The sequence below is a fragment of the Mercenaria mercenaria genome, chromosome 1, assembly GCF_021730395.1.
Source record: "Mercenaria mercenaria strain notata chromosome 1, MADL_Memer_1, whole genome shotgun sequence".
Taxonomy (NCBI): Eukaryota; Metazoa; Mollusca; class Bivalvia; order Venerida; family Veneridae; genus Mercenaria; species Mercenaria mercenaria.
The window spans coordinates 54168403-54188536 of NC_069361.1; the positions used below are offsets into that span (position 1 = coordinate 54168403).

A 20134-nucleotide genomic window follows, 5' to 3' on the forward strand; every position below is an offset into this window, starting at 1 on the left:
GTATGATTTCTAGTCATATAATTCACCTGTGATAACTGATACTAACGAAAAAGCTTAACTACCTGGCGGCAATGGACACAGAACAACATTCGACAATGTACGTTCGATTGCATATTACTCTGAATTAATGCTATTCTCGACTACTGTTGTAGTTCAAACGCGTATCAACCCGGGGAATGTCAAAGTCACTTACGGAGAATATGTAATCGTACAAAAATTCGGATTCACTACCTTAAACATATTTTACTATTTTTAGAGAAACGCTTATCACATCACGAACACATTATAGAGGGCCTTGTTGGTATAATAGAGTCACAGAAAGGAATACATCGCCTTTTGCATCCTGGTAAATTGAATAAATATCGAATTGTCAACGCAATATTTCATTATTTCTCGATTTTTTTAATTACAATACCCATGAAGAGCTGATACAATTATAATTCATATGTTTGTTATAATTGTACCTTACCTCATGAGTAAAACCAAGACTAATACATGTACATGTATCACTATAAATGTCAATGCAGTGAAATTGCAGTTTCATAAGTTGAATTAAAGCGACAGTTATAGCATATGGTATTCCTCAATTTTGCACCGAGAGAGAATGTTACATATACATTTATTGAAAGAAACAACACTTCACTAATGCAAGTAACACAAATCCATACAACAGTTGTTTACAATATTGTTAGGCATTGCATTTTAATAATTGTTGAAGTTGATTTTTTTTCTCCAAACAAAAATGACATGTTTTGTTTTCACTATTAATACATTGGGTCGTCTCATTTCAACTAATAACTGATATAATTGTATCTAAAGTCATATCGTTCCACTGATATTTAGGGGTAAAATTTTACTATTATAGATATTAGTCAAACCATAAGTTCGTAATTTCGTCTTCGAGTGCGAGAGAGCCTAAATAAGCTAAATAAGAAATTATAACATCAAACCGCATGTGTTTGCATATTCATTCTTCTGGAGTATTATGTTAACCTTTTCCCCGGCTTGATGATAAATAGTCCAGTTATGCGTAGACGATTATTACTGACCAAAGGAACGTTGCAAAACATTATTTTGGTAAAATAACGTCACAGGCGCCTTGGCGATTCATGCCAACAGCTTGCAAATTTATTACCTATAATCGTGAATTTACATTTATTACTATCATTTTCATTTGAGTTAACAGTATGCATCCACTATTTGTTGTCCGTTTGATATATTTTTTGGTCTGTACTGTGACCAAAATGAAACGGCTTTTGAACAAATTGAAGGTAAGAAAATGATTTTTTAGTGACTACTTTGTTGCAAAAATAGGCAAGTGCAAGGTGAATACACACGGTCATTTCTAGTTCGACCTAGCAAACGTTTCAATTTTGTTATATCTTTTACACTTATGCCCCTAAAAAACTGCATATAAGAGTTTGTCTTTATGAAGAACAGACATCTGAAAGTTTAGGGTCAGGTATCCTAAAAGTTAACGTCAGCCTGTTAAAATATTGTAATAAGAAAGTTAACAAGTTAATTAAATCTACATAAAAATTAGAGCAAATGTGTTACCATGGGCCCAGTGACGTACGTAAAAGCTAATATCAGAGAGCTAATACATAGATATATATAATTCAACGTCAATATTGATATGAGCTAAAAGTGCAGACACGCCTCGATGCATAACGGTGGTTTTTAGTGGACGCAAGTTGGCCCCGATGGTTGACCTTTGTATTATAATACCTACTACTAAAAAGGAGTGTACGTAAAACGTTTGAAATGGTAACGCTTCCTATATACACAGTATTGTCTAGCAAATTTTGTTAAAATCACGAGCTGCACAAGGAAATAAAGAAATAATGTGCGTATTGGAAGGTTTTAACTGATCCAGTGTAAGTACATATTTTAACACACTAATAAGATATACGGCTACACCTTTTATTTCTACAATAAAATAATCGATATGAATGATAAGCCAAAAGGCCAACCACCGCGATCAAGTTGCGACTACTATACTAATTACTTTGGGAATGTTAACACATAATCCGTGTCAAAAAACTTCAATAACCTTTATATGCATTAAAATTCAGCTTGCGTTTCTGTTTCAGATATCACTAATGAAAGTGCTAATGAGGCCTCACGTCCTGCAGATTACCATTCTAAACAGATGAAAGAGTCGACGGATGCTTTGAGACAAATACTTGTAAGCCCATTTATCACTAGAATAATGACAATAATTTGTATACCATATAAATCTAATTTTGCTCTTGATAAAACTTAAATTTTAACACACCAGATATAACTCGATTTTAAACAAAGGAGACTAAAATTGTGTGGTATTATGCAATATAATACTGATTGTACTCACAGTTAAAACCTTATTGAAACAGCTGTTATAGCAGCGTGCTGGGAAAGAACACCACAATAAACAGGCAAACATATTTGAGAACTTCTTCACAGATGTAGATAATAATCCTTGATGGGGTATTAGAATTGAAGGAATATTTATAGTAATATGATTCCTTTGAATATAAACTCCAAATATTTTCATTTAAAGTAAAAAAATTAATTACTGTCTGGTATATATAATTTCTAATTGATGGCTAGGCAGTTTAAGTCATTTCTTCGGGAAAATACTGCATTAGATGATGTAAGCATGAAATTTTGCATGTGTACTTGTCTGAGTCTACTTTTTACAAAATGCCCGTTAGGCACTTGAAAATATAAAATGGCCGCAACAGGAAGTTCATTTAAGGATAACATGGTATAATAGCCACATTTCATATCTTGTAACTGGATGGTAATCATGGTAATATTTAAATGAAATTTGGTCACTTTAAAGACATCTAAAATTTAAAACGTTTCACCGAGAGATTTGTCGAATTTTTGGGGAAAATAATCGGTATTGAAGTTAACATTAATGCCTATGAGAAATATTTAATTTCTTTGATTATGAGAATTTGAAATTGAGTTTCGAGAAAATTTTGCGGTAGAAAGCTGCATTTTATGATTCTAATACAAATATCAAAAATAAATCTAAAATTACCCGTAGTGAAAAGGAGAAAACAAATCTAGTTTTCATGGGAGATAACTCATGAAAAAATAAAAATTTTAGGGGAGGTAATGTAAAGGAAATTTTGGAGAACTTCTGTCATTATATAACTTGTCAATATGCACGTTATTTCTATCGTTTGACTTTTTTAAAGCTTATATAATTATCAAGTTGTATGTACGCTTTTAGTGAAATTGAGGCCTATTACGGGTAGTCATCCTTAACATGTTTAGAGTGTTGGAGGACAGTATTTGCCTCGCCTACGACTTTAGGAACTGACGGCGGACTAAGGCATAGCTTTTCCGGTGGCGACGGCGCTGACGACGGCGGTGGTGGCGTCAACTTTAAGTTTTCATGTTTTCCCAGAAACTACTTAGATTAATGGTTTGAAACTTCACAGATGCCTTTGTAATCATTAGCCGCTGTATCAAGTTCTATAACTCAGACATATATTTTAACAAAATTATACCCCATTTCAAGCCTAGACATTTCAAATTTATGTTTGCATATAAAGTCTTTTTCTCAGAAACTACTAGGTTTATTTAATTTATTGGATTGAAACTTCACACAAATGCCTTTGTGGTCATTAGGCGATGGACAAGGCCTAGTTTCATAACTCTGACTTGAATTTTAACAAAATTATCCCCTTTTTGAACTAGAAATATCAGCGTTATGTTTTCGTGTCTCTACATGAAATATTCATGTCCCTTTATGGCCGTCACTGCTTGATTGAACTTGTGGTCAAACTTTATAAAATGCAGACATTTTTATAATAAAAGTGCATGTAACAATCCACGTAGACATATTAATTTTGATAAACAAATTTTAAAAAAACAAAAGACCTACTTTGTGCAACAGGTAAAACAATGCAAGTCTACTGTACTTGTTTTCTCTGGAAGGCATGTCTGAAGACTTTATATTTTGCCAAATAAATTGTCCCACTTGCACCTGCATAGATCTATTTATATTAGCATAGATCTGTACAAGGGAGACCGAAACGATAGAATTTACACCTTCCACAACATTCAGTTTTACCTGGAAATGGGACAACTTATTGGCCCTGATATAAAGTCTTGAGACATGCCTTCCAATGGAAACAAGTACAGTAAATTTACATTGTGTTACCCATAATACAGGTCTTTTGTTTATCAAAATTGATGTGTCTCCGTAAATTGCTACATACACTTTAATAATTATTAAAACTTTTCGTGTTATATAAAGTTTGACCACAAGTTCAATCAAACCGCCAAAATGGGACATAATTAAAGAATGTTCCCTGTAGAGTCACCAAACCCTAACGCTGAAATTTCTAAATTAAAAAGGGGGAATAATAGAATTCAAGTCAGAGTTTTGATATTTGGTCTGATACTAATGACCATGAAGACATGTATGAAGTTTCAACCCATAAAACGAAGTAGATAATCTAAGTAGTTTCTTAGAAAAAGACATAACATGAAAACTTGACGCCGCCATCGTCATCACAGTCGCAACCGGAAAAGATACGCCTTTGTTCGCCGTTAGTTCCTAAAGTCGTAGTCGAGACAAAAACTGTCCTTTAACACTCTGAATATGTAATTTGACTATAACATTAAAATTCATTTTACTAGGAACTTCTACATAAATTGCAAATTAGTATTAGTATGTAATTTGATTATAACATTAAAATTCATTAAACTAGGAACCTCCGTATAAATGGCAAATTAGTATTTTATGAAATGGCGGCGATCTTGAAAAAAGACGCCATATTGGATTTTGAAACAAGTCTTTGGTGTATCAAAATTAGTTTTTGCACACTCAAGACACCTTAAAATGTATCTTTTCCTCAAAATTGACACAAAAGACCCGGTATAGGTATTATCAAAAATCAACTTCCTCTGGCTGCCGTCTTGACAAATGACCGCCATTTGGAATTTTTAAATGGCTAACTGTTTGTTTGTTGTTGTTGTTTGTTGTTGTTTATGTTTTTTATTTTTGATAAAAATGTAGGCTCAGACGACGCGTAAATTTCATGCTTGCATCACCAAATGCAGTATTGATTCAGTAATCTGGCCTGCTATGAGAACTTATCACATAAGACAACTTGTACATTGTTAAGTACATTTATCCCAAAATAATGTTTCCAACCAAACTGATTATGTTAAACTTATTGAAAGTCATTATAGTAAATATCCTACAATATATAACTTTTCTAAAGCTTTGAAAATGGGAGGTAGGTGCAAAGATTCATTTGTTTCTATGTACCTCAGTTCTTCTTTCGGTCTTATTTTAGTAATATGTCATTGAATATATACATTTTGAGAGTGATTTCGAGAGATGTTCAATTTATTATGAACCTCACATACGTTTTATTGCAACAGATGCTCAATCTGAGATCCATGACAATAGTAAATCATTCTTCACCTTCATGGCCAGCTTTCTAAAGAAAAGTCCGGTTTATGCACGACTGCTCAAGTTTGTTCCATTCGTCTTTGAGAGCCCTTTTAAGACAAGTCATGGTATAGATCTTACGTTTTTGTAGCCTAGGTTTCAGTATGCCCCAAATATTAAAGTCCATCGGAGCTGCATCTGGGGTTTTTGGCATCCATTTTGCAGGAGTTATAGAATTTACTTTATGTTTGTTGGGAAAATCAATGGTCATTTTAGAAATGTGACCAGAAGCCAAGTCTTGATGGAACACCATATCATTCTCACCTCCAGGAAAAAGGCGCGGAACAACTTTTTTCAGAAATGGCTTTAGAGCCTTGCCTATATAATACTTTTTATTGACTTTCACCCCTTTAGTGATAAAAATCAAAGATGTCTTGCCGTAGAAACTAACACCGGCCCAAACCAAAAACCCAGGTACAAATGCATCTCGTTTTACGAAGTTCAGTTTGTTTATGTCTGTCTCATTAGAACGAACGTAGCAAACACGACGTCGACCATAACTACCGCCCATATAGAACATAGCCTCATCAGTTTTCCACAGTTAAGGTCACAATAGCCTAAATAGTTTTCCCTATATACTCTATATAAAACTGACCTTTTTCAAAGAGCTACCAAACATAGCTAGACCCATTTCAGAGAACAAATCCTTACCTCATTTTAAAGAGTTATGATAAAACTGATATAAAATGAAGAGAAAAGTAGGGGTCATTTATCTTCTATAAGAGAGATTTCTCTGGTCACATTTGCTTACTGTAAACTGACATCAAAATAACACTGCTGTGACCTGGAAGTACTACTCATACTAAAATTGAGCTTGACTTCACCAAATACAACCTGCTCTCCCATTTTTCCTACCAAAATGTCAAAAATACATCCACAAAGAAATTTAAACAGAAACTAGCCTCAGTTTAGACCTATGTTGCCATGCCAAGTGAAAAATAAGTGTTTAAATACCTGGCAACCATTACGCGACTAGACCAGATGGCTCCCACGCTGGTTCCTTTAGTATAGTAAGGCCTTAAGACGGAGACATAGATGCTATGATCGAGCACGTCGTTTCAGAATCTTGGCCACACTAAGCCAATGAACACGGCATTTTTCCTGAGTTTGGCTTTCATAATTCTGGCTATAATTCTGTTAACAGAGATACTCCACACTTAGCTGCAATTTCTCTTTGTGTTGGCGGATTCACCAATTTAATCATATTACGGATTTTCCGTACAACATCAGCAGTAGCTGCTGTACGACGTTTGGTAAAAGTTCCAATTTTACCTGTTTTGCGTACGTTATTTCGAATAACACCTTAACCGTGTTGAATGCAATGAACAGTAGCAACAGAAACATTATGTCCCATCTGTTTTACTTCTTTCACAATGTTTCTGTAGGACATTGTTTTTGCTTCGAAAGCCCTAAAGTTATGCTCTCAACTAATTCATTTATTTTTGGTCTACCAATATTGAATTTTGAATTTAAATGTGTTGAGTATGTGTACGATATATTACTTTACATGAATTAATCGCTTTACACGAGGTTTTATAAGCTGAAAGATCTTATAAATGTGTTTTGATAGCGTTTCATAATAAATTGAACACATCTCCTAATAAGCCCTTAAATAGCTAATATTATTTCTATTTATGTTAGCATTATAATCCTCGTCTGAATGCTTTACACTAGGCGTAGTGTTTGTCGTACCACAGCTAATGTTAGAATAATGTCCCTTTAATGCGATACACTAATACAATATTTAAAGTCGTATGTTGACTTATCAAATAAAGTTAGCGGGAACTTATTCTCGTTGTTTTTAACAGATAGTAGAAGTTAGATATTTCTGTGACGAATGGGAACATTATCATATCCTAATGTCCCAACAGTGGATTTAGCCGTTATTTATGGCTTGTAAAGTAAACCCATTCCGTCTGAAAACTTGCACTTGCTCTAATTTGATGCAGACTGATACATACAAACTTAAAAACTGTCAACACTATTTTAAAGTTTTTCCCAATATACCTTCGTTTTATCGCTAAACTATCTTATTTATATATTCATTTATTTTTATTTTTTTATAATTTATATCAATATCAACAGTCTCAGGCTGAAAAGACGATATGTGTTTATAGTTCAAAGACATAAATAATTGCTTTTATTGAAATTTTATTTGTCTGCAGGATTTTTTGAAGAATAATAAAAACAAATATTTCACGAAAATTGTAATGCATATTTCCTTCAGAAACCGTATGAACCTCTCGAAAAAGCACTTAAAGATTCGTTCACAGATGTATGTGGTGCAATCAATGGTTGTCTTGAGCAATTTGGTAAAAAGGATTTGTTCACTTATATTCAACATGAAACACACGTCACTGGAAAACATGTAGATATTAGGAAAGACGAAAAAAGAAATATTGAAGACAAAGTGAAACGCCCACAGCAAATGGTATACGAGAATGATCAACAAAATAGTAAGCTAAAGCGTGAAATCCAACAACACAGACCAATAAACGCAAAAGGCAAGATAAATCTTTTCGTTATATTTTATAGACTGCAAATTAAATTTACCTACTTTGCTTTAAATTGGTGACTGTTCCAATGAAAAGCAATAATTTAATACTAGTGCTTATTTACCGTATTTGGTTTAAGTAAATCTTAAGTTTTAAACTTAACCTTGATTCCGGATTTGACTTCACATAATCGAAGTTCTATGCAACCAATATCGCACTCATGCGAATATGATTGTTCAGGAACTTGTAAAAATACAACCTAACCGTTTAATGAAATATCGTCGGTAAAACCAAAAGCATAACTTAGAATTAAAACATGCTGTTGCCTCTTTCTGTTATTAACATTCTATTAAAATGATAACAATGTGTTATTACTTTCAGCTCCTCTCCAGTTATTTCATAAACATGAAGGTAACACGATTAAAGAGATAGAGGAAGGTATTAAAACTATACTGGTTAATAAGTTAGGAGCTATTGACTTCACAAACTGCCAAAAGACAAGCGACATTGATGATGGCAAGTTACTGATTGTACCGTGTATCGTCACATCCAGAGTAGCTGCCGACGCACAGAATGCTATAAAGGATATTTCATGTAAATATATTATACTGTTACTGATATACGATTGCCTGTATATGGAGTCTGTCTCCCTTTATTTTAAACACGGTATATACCAATCTATTTTAGGCACGCGTTTCCCAGTTGTTCAGATATTTGTCTCTGATATATAAGATTCAAGTTAGGTGATTTGACAACGTTAATATTCGACATTAGATTTCACGTGTCTTATTCTTGACTATGAAAAGAGCAAAAATAATGTTTAAAATTGAATGTTTCTCCAATTGTGTTCAGTTGTTATACATATCGACTTGAATCTTTAATACGTAATCTTTAAGTATCAATACACACTTTGAACAAAGCCTGATTAAAACTATGAGAGCAGTTATACAAAAGTAAAACCTGAAACATATGGAGCAGAAAATTCATATATAAAACAGGGTCGTAGCGGCCTTAAGTCGCTCAACGGAAATTGACTATTAGATCTTGACAAGTGGTCTTATTGACCCCAGGGTCATGATTTGAACAATCTGGTAGATAGTCACTAGAACATGCTACAAGCTCTTGGCCTCATGGTTTCAGAAAAGATTTTTTGACGGTTTCTCCCTATATAAGCTAATGTAAAAACATTGAGGCGCATTCAAGTCTTGCCCAAGGGTCATTATCTAAAATGACATGATAGTTGACCACTAAACAATACTTAATAACACATATCAAACGTATTGGCCTTATGGTTCTAGACAAGACAATTTTTAAGATTTTTCCAATATTAGTCAATTTAGAACAAGGAACAAGGAACTCGCGAGGGGTGGCATATATTGACCTAAGTGTCAGGGTTTGAACAGTCTTGGTTTAGAGCATGCCACATACTAAGTATCTAAGCTCTGAGCTTTATGGTTTAAGACAATATTTTTTTCAAAGGTTTTTCCCTATACATTTCGTTTTAAATCATGCAATCCCCGAGTTTAAACCCATGGTGATAACTTGAACAATACTGATAAACGCCTTTTATACGATGCTACATACCAATTATCAAAACCCTAAGCAATGTGGTTTTGTACAAGAAGATTTTCAATGTGTTTTCCTATGTAAGCCTTTATAATTTTACCCCAGTTGGCAATCTGATTCAAATCATCAACAATAAATGAAAAGCATCTTGGACAGGCTATTCAGACAAACCCATACCAATTAGAGCCTTTCTTTCAATATTTTGAAAGTGAAAGTACAAGTTTACAATCTAGATTTGACTTTGGATTCAAGTTTTCGCTTTCTGATTATCACGTACGGGTTTATATTTCAAAAAAGTAAGCTCGTAATAAACGCACTCGAATTAGTTGTGTTGTTTTTTTTTTCTATTTTTCCATTCGTAATTGAAAAACGTTTGTAAAGGATACTGGAGGTAAACTGCCTTAATTATAAAGATTTATATTCAACCGTCGATAATAATGTGTTCTTACGTGGTGTATTGGTCAAGTATGCAGGAAAATATTTATTGCCACAGAGGCCCGGGTTGACTCCCGACGCGGGCGTGATTTTCTCTTGATTTCACTTTTTAAAGATAATTTTATCCAAAAAAATCATGTTTTTCTGTTCTTATGTTACCGTTTTATGAAGAAACTTTTATTCAAAGAGAAAAAATATTTTAGCTAAAATCTGAGCCCAGTCCGTAGTTGAAACGATTCGTCTGATAGGTTCAAATAAAACAGATCGGGGGAAATAAAATAGAAATATTGGATATCCGATTATATAGAAGATGGATTTGGATAGGCTGCCTTCAAAACTAAATTTTAGGAAGATCGAAAACTCAAGTCAGATAGCCGTAGGGGAATAATTTGAACAATCAAGTTAAAGGATTAAATATCAAAGCCCTAGGTCATACGGTTTTAGAACAGTTTAACACTTTTTTTTTCAATTGCCATCGCAACCAGAATTTTCTGCGTATTTCAGTTCTTTGAACATATTCAAAAGACGACCATTATTACGACGGACGACCCTTGACGCCGGACAATTATTGAAAGCAATAACTCACCCAGCGCAATTCGTGCTCAGTTGCGCTAATAAACTACAAGCTTTGACATCAATATTTTCCCGAAGATATGTTTGAAGATTAGCAGCTTTGTTTCCTGTAAAATTAATAATATTCGTGGTGGAAAAACGTCCTTGGATATTATGGTTTCGCGAAACCAAAAAATTGATTTTCAATGAGCATATACGAATATGATTTCTTTTGTCTGAAATCAACCAATTCCTGTCCTTGCGACTTATCCGGCGATACCATAATCACGCCGAAAAGAAATTAGATTATTTTACAGATTGTTTGTCCAAATTTAGGTAAAGAAAATTAAATTATCCAGTTCTTTAACTTGTCAAAAATCAGCTTTCTCTCTCTCTCTCTCTCTCTCTCTCAGTATCAGATTAATAGTGTTTACGCTTTTTTTCAGATCTTGGAAATACTACTCTATTACTCATACACAATAAGGAGGCTCATGCTTTACCGTGCTTTGACAGTTCTCTGACTGACCGAAAGTTCAAGGAATTAAAAAAAATCATTTATCTCGCCTTCACGACAGGAAATGGATTTAATCATTGCGATATGAACACTCGTGGTATTGATTCACTCTGTTCATGTTGTAGACCGACTACCCACATTAGTGTTAGACTATAGATGGTAGGAATTTCATAAAGACCCGAAGATTGCAGTTGTTTAGTAGCATAATACCATTAGGTAAAAAAAATATTTCTCCGTAGGAAGATGAAACAGAAACTTTTATTTTGAAATATACTTTTTTACATAACAAGCAATACAGTACATAATATGTTATTTAACTGATAATGGCAATGATATCATTTTACTATACAGTTTAAATCCCGCGATCCTTCTGATACCCAGTTTACGTGTTTCCTTACTGATTTTTCCTTTAATGCTCATTCAATTCACTTCGATCCCCAAACTGTTTAAAATCGGCTATTGACTGTAATTGAGCTCCCTCTAAAAGCAGTTGAGCAGGTGAGAAGAATTCAGTCTGTACCGTAAGGGAACTTAAATTTGTAAGAATTTACAAAAACGTTCGAATTTCAGAACCTTCGAGCTATGCCGATAAGGCAAACATACTTATTCTCATTTACACTACGCAGAAAATTGTAAAGTTAAATATGAAACAAACAAAAACCTAGATAAATATATGAATATATATTTAAGCCGTTTGCACTTGTCCTAAAGGACAGATATATTTTCATTCTTTCTAAAAGGGAAATAACTTTAGCAAATTATTAGTATATCTAATTGTCAATAGACGGACATAAAGTATAATGCATATATACCTTTTATAACCTTCGTTTTGAAAATTAATTATTCATAAGATTATAAATAATAAATTGAAAATTATCAAACCGTTTACAAAGCTTATTCATAAAATTAAATAAATTAAAGGACTCCTTCTTTGCGCTTTATTTAAGAAATAATTTATAGCAAGAGAGTGTTTTCTAACTATTTATGTACGATGGGCGGTTATACGTCGGGTGTAATAATATCACGAGGGCGCAGTCCGAGTGAAGTTATTTGTACGACGTATCAGCGCCCGAGTGTATAAATAGTGTTTAAACACGATTTTGCCATAAATTATTTCAATTCTAATATGCCCTTAACCTAAAACAGTAAATAAAATATAGAAGCGCTGTTCTTTCGTCGCAACAAAAACTTTGACGTCACCGCACGTTAATGTGACGTCATTATAGCGTAAGAGTGTTTTAAATATTTTTATTCAACTCTAATTTATCTATATATTTCATTGATTTTGCTCTTTGCTTCAAATTTAGAAAACAATTCAAATTTTGAATTCAAACAGCAGTGAATTATCTGAACTAAGAATAATGATTTTAATTATTAAAACTCTTATCTAATAACATTTTTCCCCATGATTTGATGTATATATTTGATGTATCATTAATAAATTGAAGAGCTAACTGTTGTCAGTCCTTAATTCTCCCAAACATTTCAGTCACCAATGTCAATGATGAGCCATGCCTGGATGTCTTACTTAACCTTCTTATACTAATGTTTCGTTTACCTTACAGCTCCAATGTATCTGAGTCATCCACTGATGACTCCTTTCCGTGTCCGTGGATAATGCATCTTTTGTAGATGAGCCATCCATGAAGGATGCATATTCGCCTATGAACCATCTACAGATGACGCACTTCCAGTAGTATTTCAGTTAGAAATTTGTTTTGGTTGTATTGTTAAATGCATTCTTGTTCAGGTTCAGCAATATGGTTTTGGTATTTTTCGAGCACAATGCGAAATGATCGTAAATCATTAGGTACTGTACTGTGTTTGCATTTTAGACAAGAAATAAGCAGAAAATATTTATTCAAAGTCGGCAGCGAAAAGTGAAATAGATGCGTTTATTAAACAGGTGAATTGAAACAAATGTATTTTGCTTGCTTATACCTTATTGCACACGATATTTCCATCCTGATAAAAAGTAATTTTAACAAAATAAACAATACTCTCTTAGAAATGTTTCAGTTCTACTACATACACATTTTAGATATTTGGTTTTGTATAGACCTGCAGCAGGAACATTGAACAGAACCATACTTATCGCATAGTGCGGCAATTTTCCTTTGATCTTTGCAGCATGTTATACATAGTAACACACATTATTACTACAAAACTGTGCTGATATCTTACAAAACTGTTGCGATATATATCAACACGGAAATCTCTATGGAGTTTCATAAGAAAAAAAGTGTTCCGATATATATCAGCACAGTAAAACTGTTCCGATATATATCGGAACACTTTTTCTCTATTGAGGTCCTATCAAGGGAGTATAATTTTTTGCTTTCAAAGAAAAGATGATTTTAGCTCCAATTTACAGTTCACAGAGAAAGAATTGTCACAAACACCTACATTTATAAAGTAAAAGAATAAATAAACTAGAATATTTCAAAAACTTGATAGTTATTGCCAAATTCAGAAATACATGAAATATATGAAATTCTGAGATTTCTCAAATGTTTCTTTTTCTCTGATTTTTTTACAAACAAAACAACAAGTTTACAATATGTCTGGCCAATGAAATGCAAAGATTTAAAACCAATGCAGAAATTTGTTGGGTTTACTTTTATCTGAGGGAACACATTTTCTAAAACAGAAGTTTTAGTGTTTCAGTCAGCGAGGCGCAGAAAGGGAATCAAAATAGTAAAAATAATAATAAACAAATTTAAATGAAAATAATATATAAATTTTAATGATAAACTATGCGATAAAACAGTTATAATATGTAGTGCTCGTGTGTTACCAGGATATATCAGAGCTAGGGGTACATCTCGTTATTTTTCTCTTCACATATCTGTCTCGGCCTACCGGCCTCGACGATATGTGCAGAGAAAAATACCCTCGATGTACCCCTAGCTCTGATATATCCTGGTAACACACTCTCACACATACTATAACTATTACATAAAGTTACATTCCGAGACCTAGTAGGTTCACAGCGACCTAGTTGAGCTCCGATGACAGCAGTTCAAAACACCTCACACCAGGTAATATATAACTGCAAAAATGTGCAAAATAAGATAAAAAAAAGGATAATAAATGTGGCTTTAAGAGTATTAACAATCATTTCATGTGATTTGAGCACGTTGCCTACTTTCTGAACCCAAATTATCCAAATTTAATTTTGACCTAGGGATCATCAAGATAAACCTTCTGATCAACTTTTATGAATACAGGGTCATACATTTGACCTATTGAATGATAAAAACGTTCCTTTATTTCAATGGTGACATAGTGTTTGACCCTATATAACCCAGTTTTAAATTTGGTCTAGCAATCAGCAAGATAAACATGCTTACCAAGTTTCATGAAGATATGTCCATCAATATGGTTGTAGAGTACAAAAAAAGCTTTTCATTTGATTTCAGTGAGCGACCTAATTTTTGATCCCACAAAGATCAAACAAAGCCTAGGCATCATCAAAATAAACATTCTGACAAAGCTTCGTGGTGATAATTTCATGAATATGGTTTCAAATGTGTTAACAGGCTTTTCCTTTGATTTGAGTGGTGACAAAGATTTTAATTTCATATGACCCAGTTTAAAACTTGAACAAGGTATCATCAAGTTTAACATTCTGTACATGTTTCATGAAGACAGAATAATAAATGAGGCCTCTAGTTGTTAACAAGCTTTTCCTTTGATTTGACCTTGTTTCGAACCTGGCCTAGAAATAATCAAGAATCTATGCAAGTTTGTATCAAATGAAAGACAAAATGAAACCTCTTAGTGGCTTAAAGTGTCAAAATAGAGCATTTTGCCCATTTTATTAACTTGTGTGTAAGTGTGATAAGAATCCAATGTAAAATGTCACTTCTATCGCAGGTAAAAATAAATACATTTTGGCTCTTTCAGGGGTCAATCAGGTCTATTACTTCAGAATCTATGATTGGTTCTGACGGATTCATAATGGAATCCAAGATTTATTGTTGTTGAAAACATTTTTCAAGTTTGTATCAAATCAAACCATAAATGAAGTGGCTGCAGTGCCTAAATAGCAAATTTGTTCGAACGTTTTCGAAAGGAACCAATATGTTATGCGAGTACAAGTTATGTGCAGGTTGGATTAAAACTTATTTGAAAAAGGTTGTTCACAAGAAATTGAATACGGACGGCGGCGATGGACGACGGATGACGGATAAAGGGCGTTCATAAAAGTTTGTCTTGTCACTCCATGATAGGTGAGTCAATCAAAATATATCACAGAATTATCTGTGTACATTTACTAACACATAACATATTAATGTCTGTTATATTCATTTTATGAATCATAGTTAGCTGACAGATACATATTACTACATAAAACCTTAGTCAGGCTCGGAAATGAAAAAGTTATGTACTGAGGAAGATGCATATATGAAGTATAGCCCATAAAGTCAAAGACTTATTTCCAGGGTCTTCTTAATTTTGTTATAAAAATGATTCTAAATGTCTCATAATAAAACACTTTATAAAAATAATACAAATAAAATCTGGAAAGTAGATCCCTCGGAAGCACCGAAAACAATGCAAACAGTGAAACAAGCAGCATTTTGCTTCTCGCTCGCCAACTAAAACTTATCAGCCCAAAATACTTATATTGTGACTTGGTCTTATGTGATGATTTAAGATGTCTTGACAAAAGTTTTTATAATTTACTTCTTATGATGTAAATCACTATGCAAGTGTATACAGTTTCATTGAATGAAACAGATTTGATATGTAAATTATTTTTATATACTTTAACCGCAGGTGTTACAGGATATTTCTGTCTATTCGAATGAAAAATTAACCATAACAAATTGTATGAACTGCAGTGTAGCGACGCAACAGTTCAGTTTTCTTAATTCCCACACGGGAGACATAGATTACTTTTTAGACTTCTCCTACACATGTTTGCATTTATTGATAAGGCAGTAAAATATTTCCCCTGTCCTGCACGTCCGGATAAAAATTCTGGTTTTTCAAAACTTCATAAAATACTTATAAAACTCAGCAATTAAAAGCAACAGGGTCGTGTGCTTGATGTCTTGTCCGACTGATTTGAAAAAAGTTGGACCTCACGCAAGTTTTCATAATGAGAGCCTATGGGAAAAATACAATTTTTATAACATTTTTGCGAATAGAATTTTTTCTACAATGTATATTTCAATGAGACTTCTGACAGTTCTAAATAAAACATATAATATTGTGAAATAAAATGTATAGGTTCGCGTGCTTGTTTTCAAGGTATTTGTCAATGAATAGTAACGTTGCACTTGAGTATATTTACTCAGGGGTTCTCATTACTTTTTAAAATGAAATTCATTACCGTACTCCAAATTCAGGCTTTATTCTACGTTAGCCGGGTATATAATGTTACACTATCACATCCGGTTTATCAAACGTGCAGAACTTCGATAACTACAAGGATAGAAATATGATCTGTCTATATAATTCAAGTAAAGAAAGCAGTGTCATATGTTCATAAATCGTTTGTTTTGTTTATGTCATAGACTAATCACTATACATTTATTTGTTTTATAAATGTGTGATGTTTTTTTATCGTTTAAAATATGCTCACTTTCAGAATAATATGTAAGGTTATAACATGTAAAAAAGATTAAATTATCACTGTACACATATAATACAAAACCGAAAATGTTGATATCGATACGATGTCTCTATAACGTTATAATATACCATGCTCGAAACTTCCATGTGCAAACAAATTGAAATTATATACTATCTATTAGTACAACGATCGTGTACAAGTGAATTAGATTACGTTAAAACTTTCGTTTAAAAAAAACGAAAATAGTCAAAATATATAATGAAAACGTTATTGATTAATTATATGCCCACTTCTGTTAGAACTTAACTATATTGTTTTAAGTCGTACTCGTGCAATCTTTGAATATTTAGCTCTTTTCTCTTTGTTTCTTTGCTGTAGTTTGTCACATTTGTTTTTTCTGCTATTTTGAACCGAGAATTCCAAATATATATTGTTTCCGTTCTATTACAAGTTTAACTGAAACTTAAGGTAGTTAACTCCGGATAAATTTTGGCATTTATTCCTAGAATATTTGTTCCCCTTCCCCTTTGTTAAGCCGTTAACATTCCGTTACTTGTTTGTAAATTTCGATTCTCGAGATTTTTGTCTAAGTCTTTGTGAGAATTCCATTTGTTGTCAAGGAATTTTGTTATTATGATATCATTAAAACAGTATTTGTTTGTCGAACCGTTATTTGTCTATCTCTGGAACCAAACTGTTTGTTATAGAAACTCTAAATAAATACAGTATTTATGATTTTACGTTTAGTATGTTTGTTAGACACAAATCGGGTTTTCAATGGCCGTTTTCTGTCATAAACTTAGGGAATGTTCCCAACTGGATCCCTGTTATTACATACGGTTTTGTATCTCTAAAAGATACAGACAGCCATATTCTGTTACGATCCTGCAGTTAGATTTCATATAAATTGGGTATTGGGTCGCTTCTTCCGTCACAAGCCGTAGCTGTCCTAGTCGATCTCCATATTTAGGATCCGCTGACTGACAGTACCTGCTTATCGTATTTGTTGTCACATATTGCCTAGATTATTATATCGAAGTTTGACCTAAATTTGGCAAATCCTCATTGTTAACGGCTTTATGATAAAATCGAAAACAGTGATTCGGCTTGGTCTTTAGTTTATCAAATTTGAGAGAAAACTTGATATACCCAGAGTACGAACCCAGGGGTAGTAAATGTCCGTTTGAAAAGTCCATTATAGTTATAGCATGACTGAACAGCTACATGCTGCGTGAAACTTAAGTGAAATTGAGGGTTGAGTGTAGTGCATCTTACAAGATCAGGTTTAATTGACACTATGTAGAATCCAAGCAGATAGAACGCGTACACTATCATGAATTCAGATCAATAAAAACAGTAAAAGATTGAAGACAGTATTAAAATGTGTTTATGTGGTACAATCTCCCGAGCAAGTTCTCAGTCAAATGAGTCAATTATTAGACTGGTTTACAAAATAAAATATCTAAATCAGGTTATCTATGATTGCAGTTTGAAATTGACGGATATCTATTGAAAATACCTGTTCTCAAACCCAAATATGAGTAGCGCCTTGGGCTTTAGTACTCAACAAATCATGATGTATTCCTTAATGTGTCAAAATAACGTTTTTAGAGTTGCAAAATTATAAGAACTAAACACTCTTACACATTTTTATCTAAAAAAAGTCTTTGACATAATTGACATAATTCATATACTTGCTTCTTTGAACAAACAAAACTTTCTTTGAATTTAAACAGTATCAAATTCAGTGTTCATTCAGAATACAAGGTTTCACATATTAATGAAAAAAGCTTTAAACTAACGATCGACGAGTTCTTTTCTCTGAAATTCATCAACAATTAAATGCAACAGATTGTCTAACTGATAAATTACCCTATGTATTTAAGTAATTGTGTGAAATAATTCACCACTAATTTGCTTACGAAGTCAGATTTATTTAGGCCCTCTGTAGATCTATATCTTTAGCACTCTAATTGACTATCATGCCATCAGTTCGTGTCTCCCCAGTTTTTCTTTATGAAGGTGCAGACTTTATCTAAAGCAATGTCGTTCATTTCACATTGATAGATTCCTCTTCTTTCAAAAAACGCCAAATCAAATACGCCTCCTAAATTCTGGAATTCCTGGTCAGTAAGGACAAATGAACTGGTAAGTTTGGGCAAGGCATGACTTTCTTTGTTATGGATAAGCATGAGAACAGTGTTTGCTGGATCTATATAAAAAAAGCAAAACGGCATGTGTCAATTTCATTTCGAAGAATGTTCGGTTAATATAGAATCTACTATTTTTACTAAGATAAAATTGTTAAAACTCTGAACGAAATGTGTACGAAGATATTTCTCATCAAAGTACAGACAATTCCAAAAAGATCAGCGAGGGTAAGTGATAAAATATAGTATCTGAATAACTGTTGAACGAAGGAATATTATATGTACCTTTTCTATTTCAAGGTTACAGCTTTCAACATTTCTGAATAATCTGTCGAATGCAAGTAAAATGTTTGTTTGTTTGTTTTGGGTTCAACAGTATTTCAGTTTTGTAACGGCGGGCAGTTAACCTAACCAGTGGTCCTGCCTGAATTCTGTAACAGTACAAACCTGTTCTCCGCAAGTAACTGCCAATTTGTCCACATGAATCAGAGGTTGAGGACAAATGATTTCAGACACAATAACGTTTATCAAATAGTCACGGAAAACATACGCTCCACCCGAGGATCGAACTCGTGACATCGCTTTACCTATTGAGCTAAGTGTGCATAATGGGACTATGAAATATATATTTTAAATAGATCTAAATATTTGAGGTCATTGACGAGATACGCATAAATGAACAGCAATAAAAAAAAATAAAAACTCACTTTTAATCTCTTTTATAGCGTACGCTGCGTCTGTTGCTACTCTAGATGAAATGATACACAGAACAATTAGCATCTTTTCCCAATCTATGTCTTTGAGTTCGTTGCATTTGACAAAAGTGGCATATTTCAGCTTCTTCATTAGCAATTCTATAAAATGCACTTCTATATCCTTTATGGTATTTCCAACATGTGAACTGAAAAGCTGCAACGTAGCTGAAAGAAAATTCCATCAACGCAGCGTTTATAGATTGTTTAAACTGACGCAAATCCTGCATGTAATTTATATTATTCTTTTAAGGAGGTAGGTTACCTTCATATTTGTATGTGCGCATGTCCAACCGGAAGCTAACGTGACGATTTACGACGACGTTTACGACAAACTAAATGTGTTTGTATATTCATTCTTCCGAAAACAAATCATGAACCTGTCTTCGATCTGATGCTTTATGGTTTAATAATTCAGAAATAATGAATAAATTGCCGCAGAAACGCTTCAAAACAATGTTGCCTTAAAATGACGTCACTGACGTCATGACGTTACGTGTCAGTTACCGCGCAAAATTAATAGTTTTTATCTTGAAAGTACGTAATTCTGTGCATTTTTTTTTTATTTTAACTATTTTCAAATAACCATTATTTGCTGAAGTATTTTTATGAGTCTTTT

At 33.1% G+C, this 20134-nt stretch overlaps 1 protein-coding gene across 1 annotated transcript; it reads left to right on the forward strand.

The window, feature by feature from the left end:
• Positions 1-247: 247 nt before the first annotated feature.
• Positions 248-13015, forward strand: LOC123545568 (uncharacterized). The gene is made up of 5 exons (XM_053548049.1): positions 248-346; positions 2094-2188; positions 7692-7968; positions 8341-8553; positions 12592-13015. The coding sequence occupies exons 2-5, from the start codon at positions 2153-2155 to the stop codon at positions 12642-12644; spliced, it is 579 nt and encodes a 192-aa protein (XP_053404024.1). The 5' UTR covers positions 248-346; positions 2094-2152; the 3' UTR covers positions 12645-13015.
• The last annotated feature ends 7119 nt before the right edge of the window (positions 13016-20134 follow it).

Bases quoted from the DNA above. Each gene is read 5' to 3' on its own strand.
- LOC123545568 (XM_053548049.1), top strand. From the start codon at position 2,153: ATGAAAGAGTCGACGGATGCTTTGAGACAAATACTT. The intron at 2,189-7,691 runs GTAAGCCCATTT...TATTTCCTTCAG, and splicing joins ATGCTTTGAGACAAATACTT to AAACCGTATGAACCTCTCGA. The intron at 8,554-12,591 runs GTAAATATATTA...TTTACCTTACAG, and splicing joins TGCTATAAAGGATATTTCAT to CTCCAATGTATCTGAGTCAT.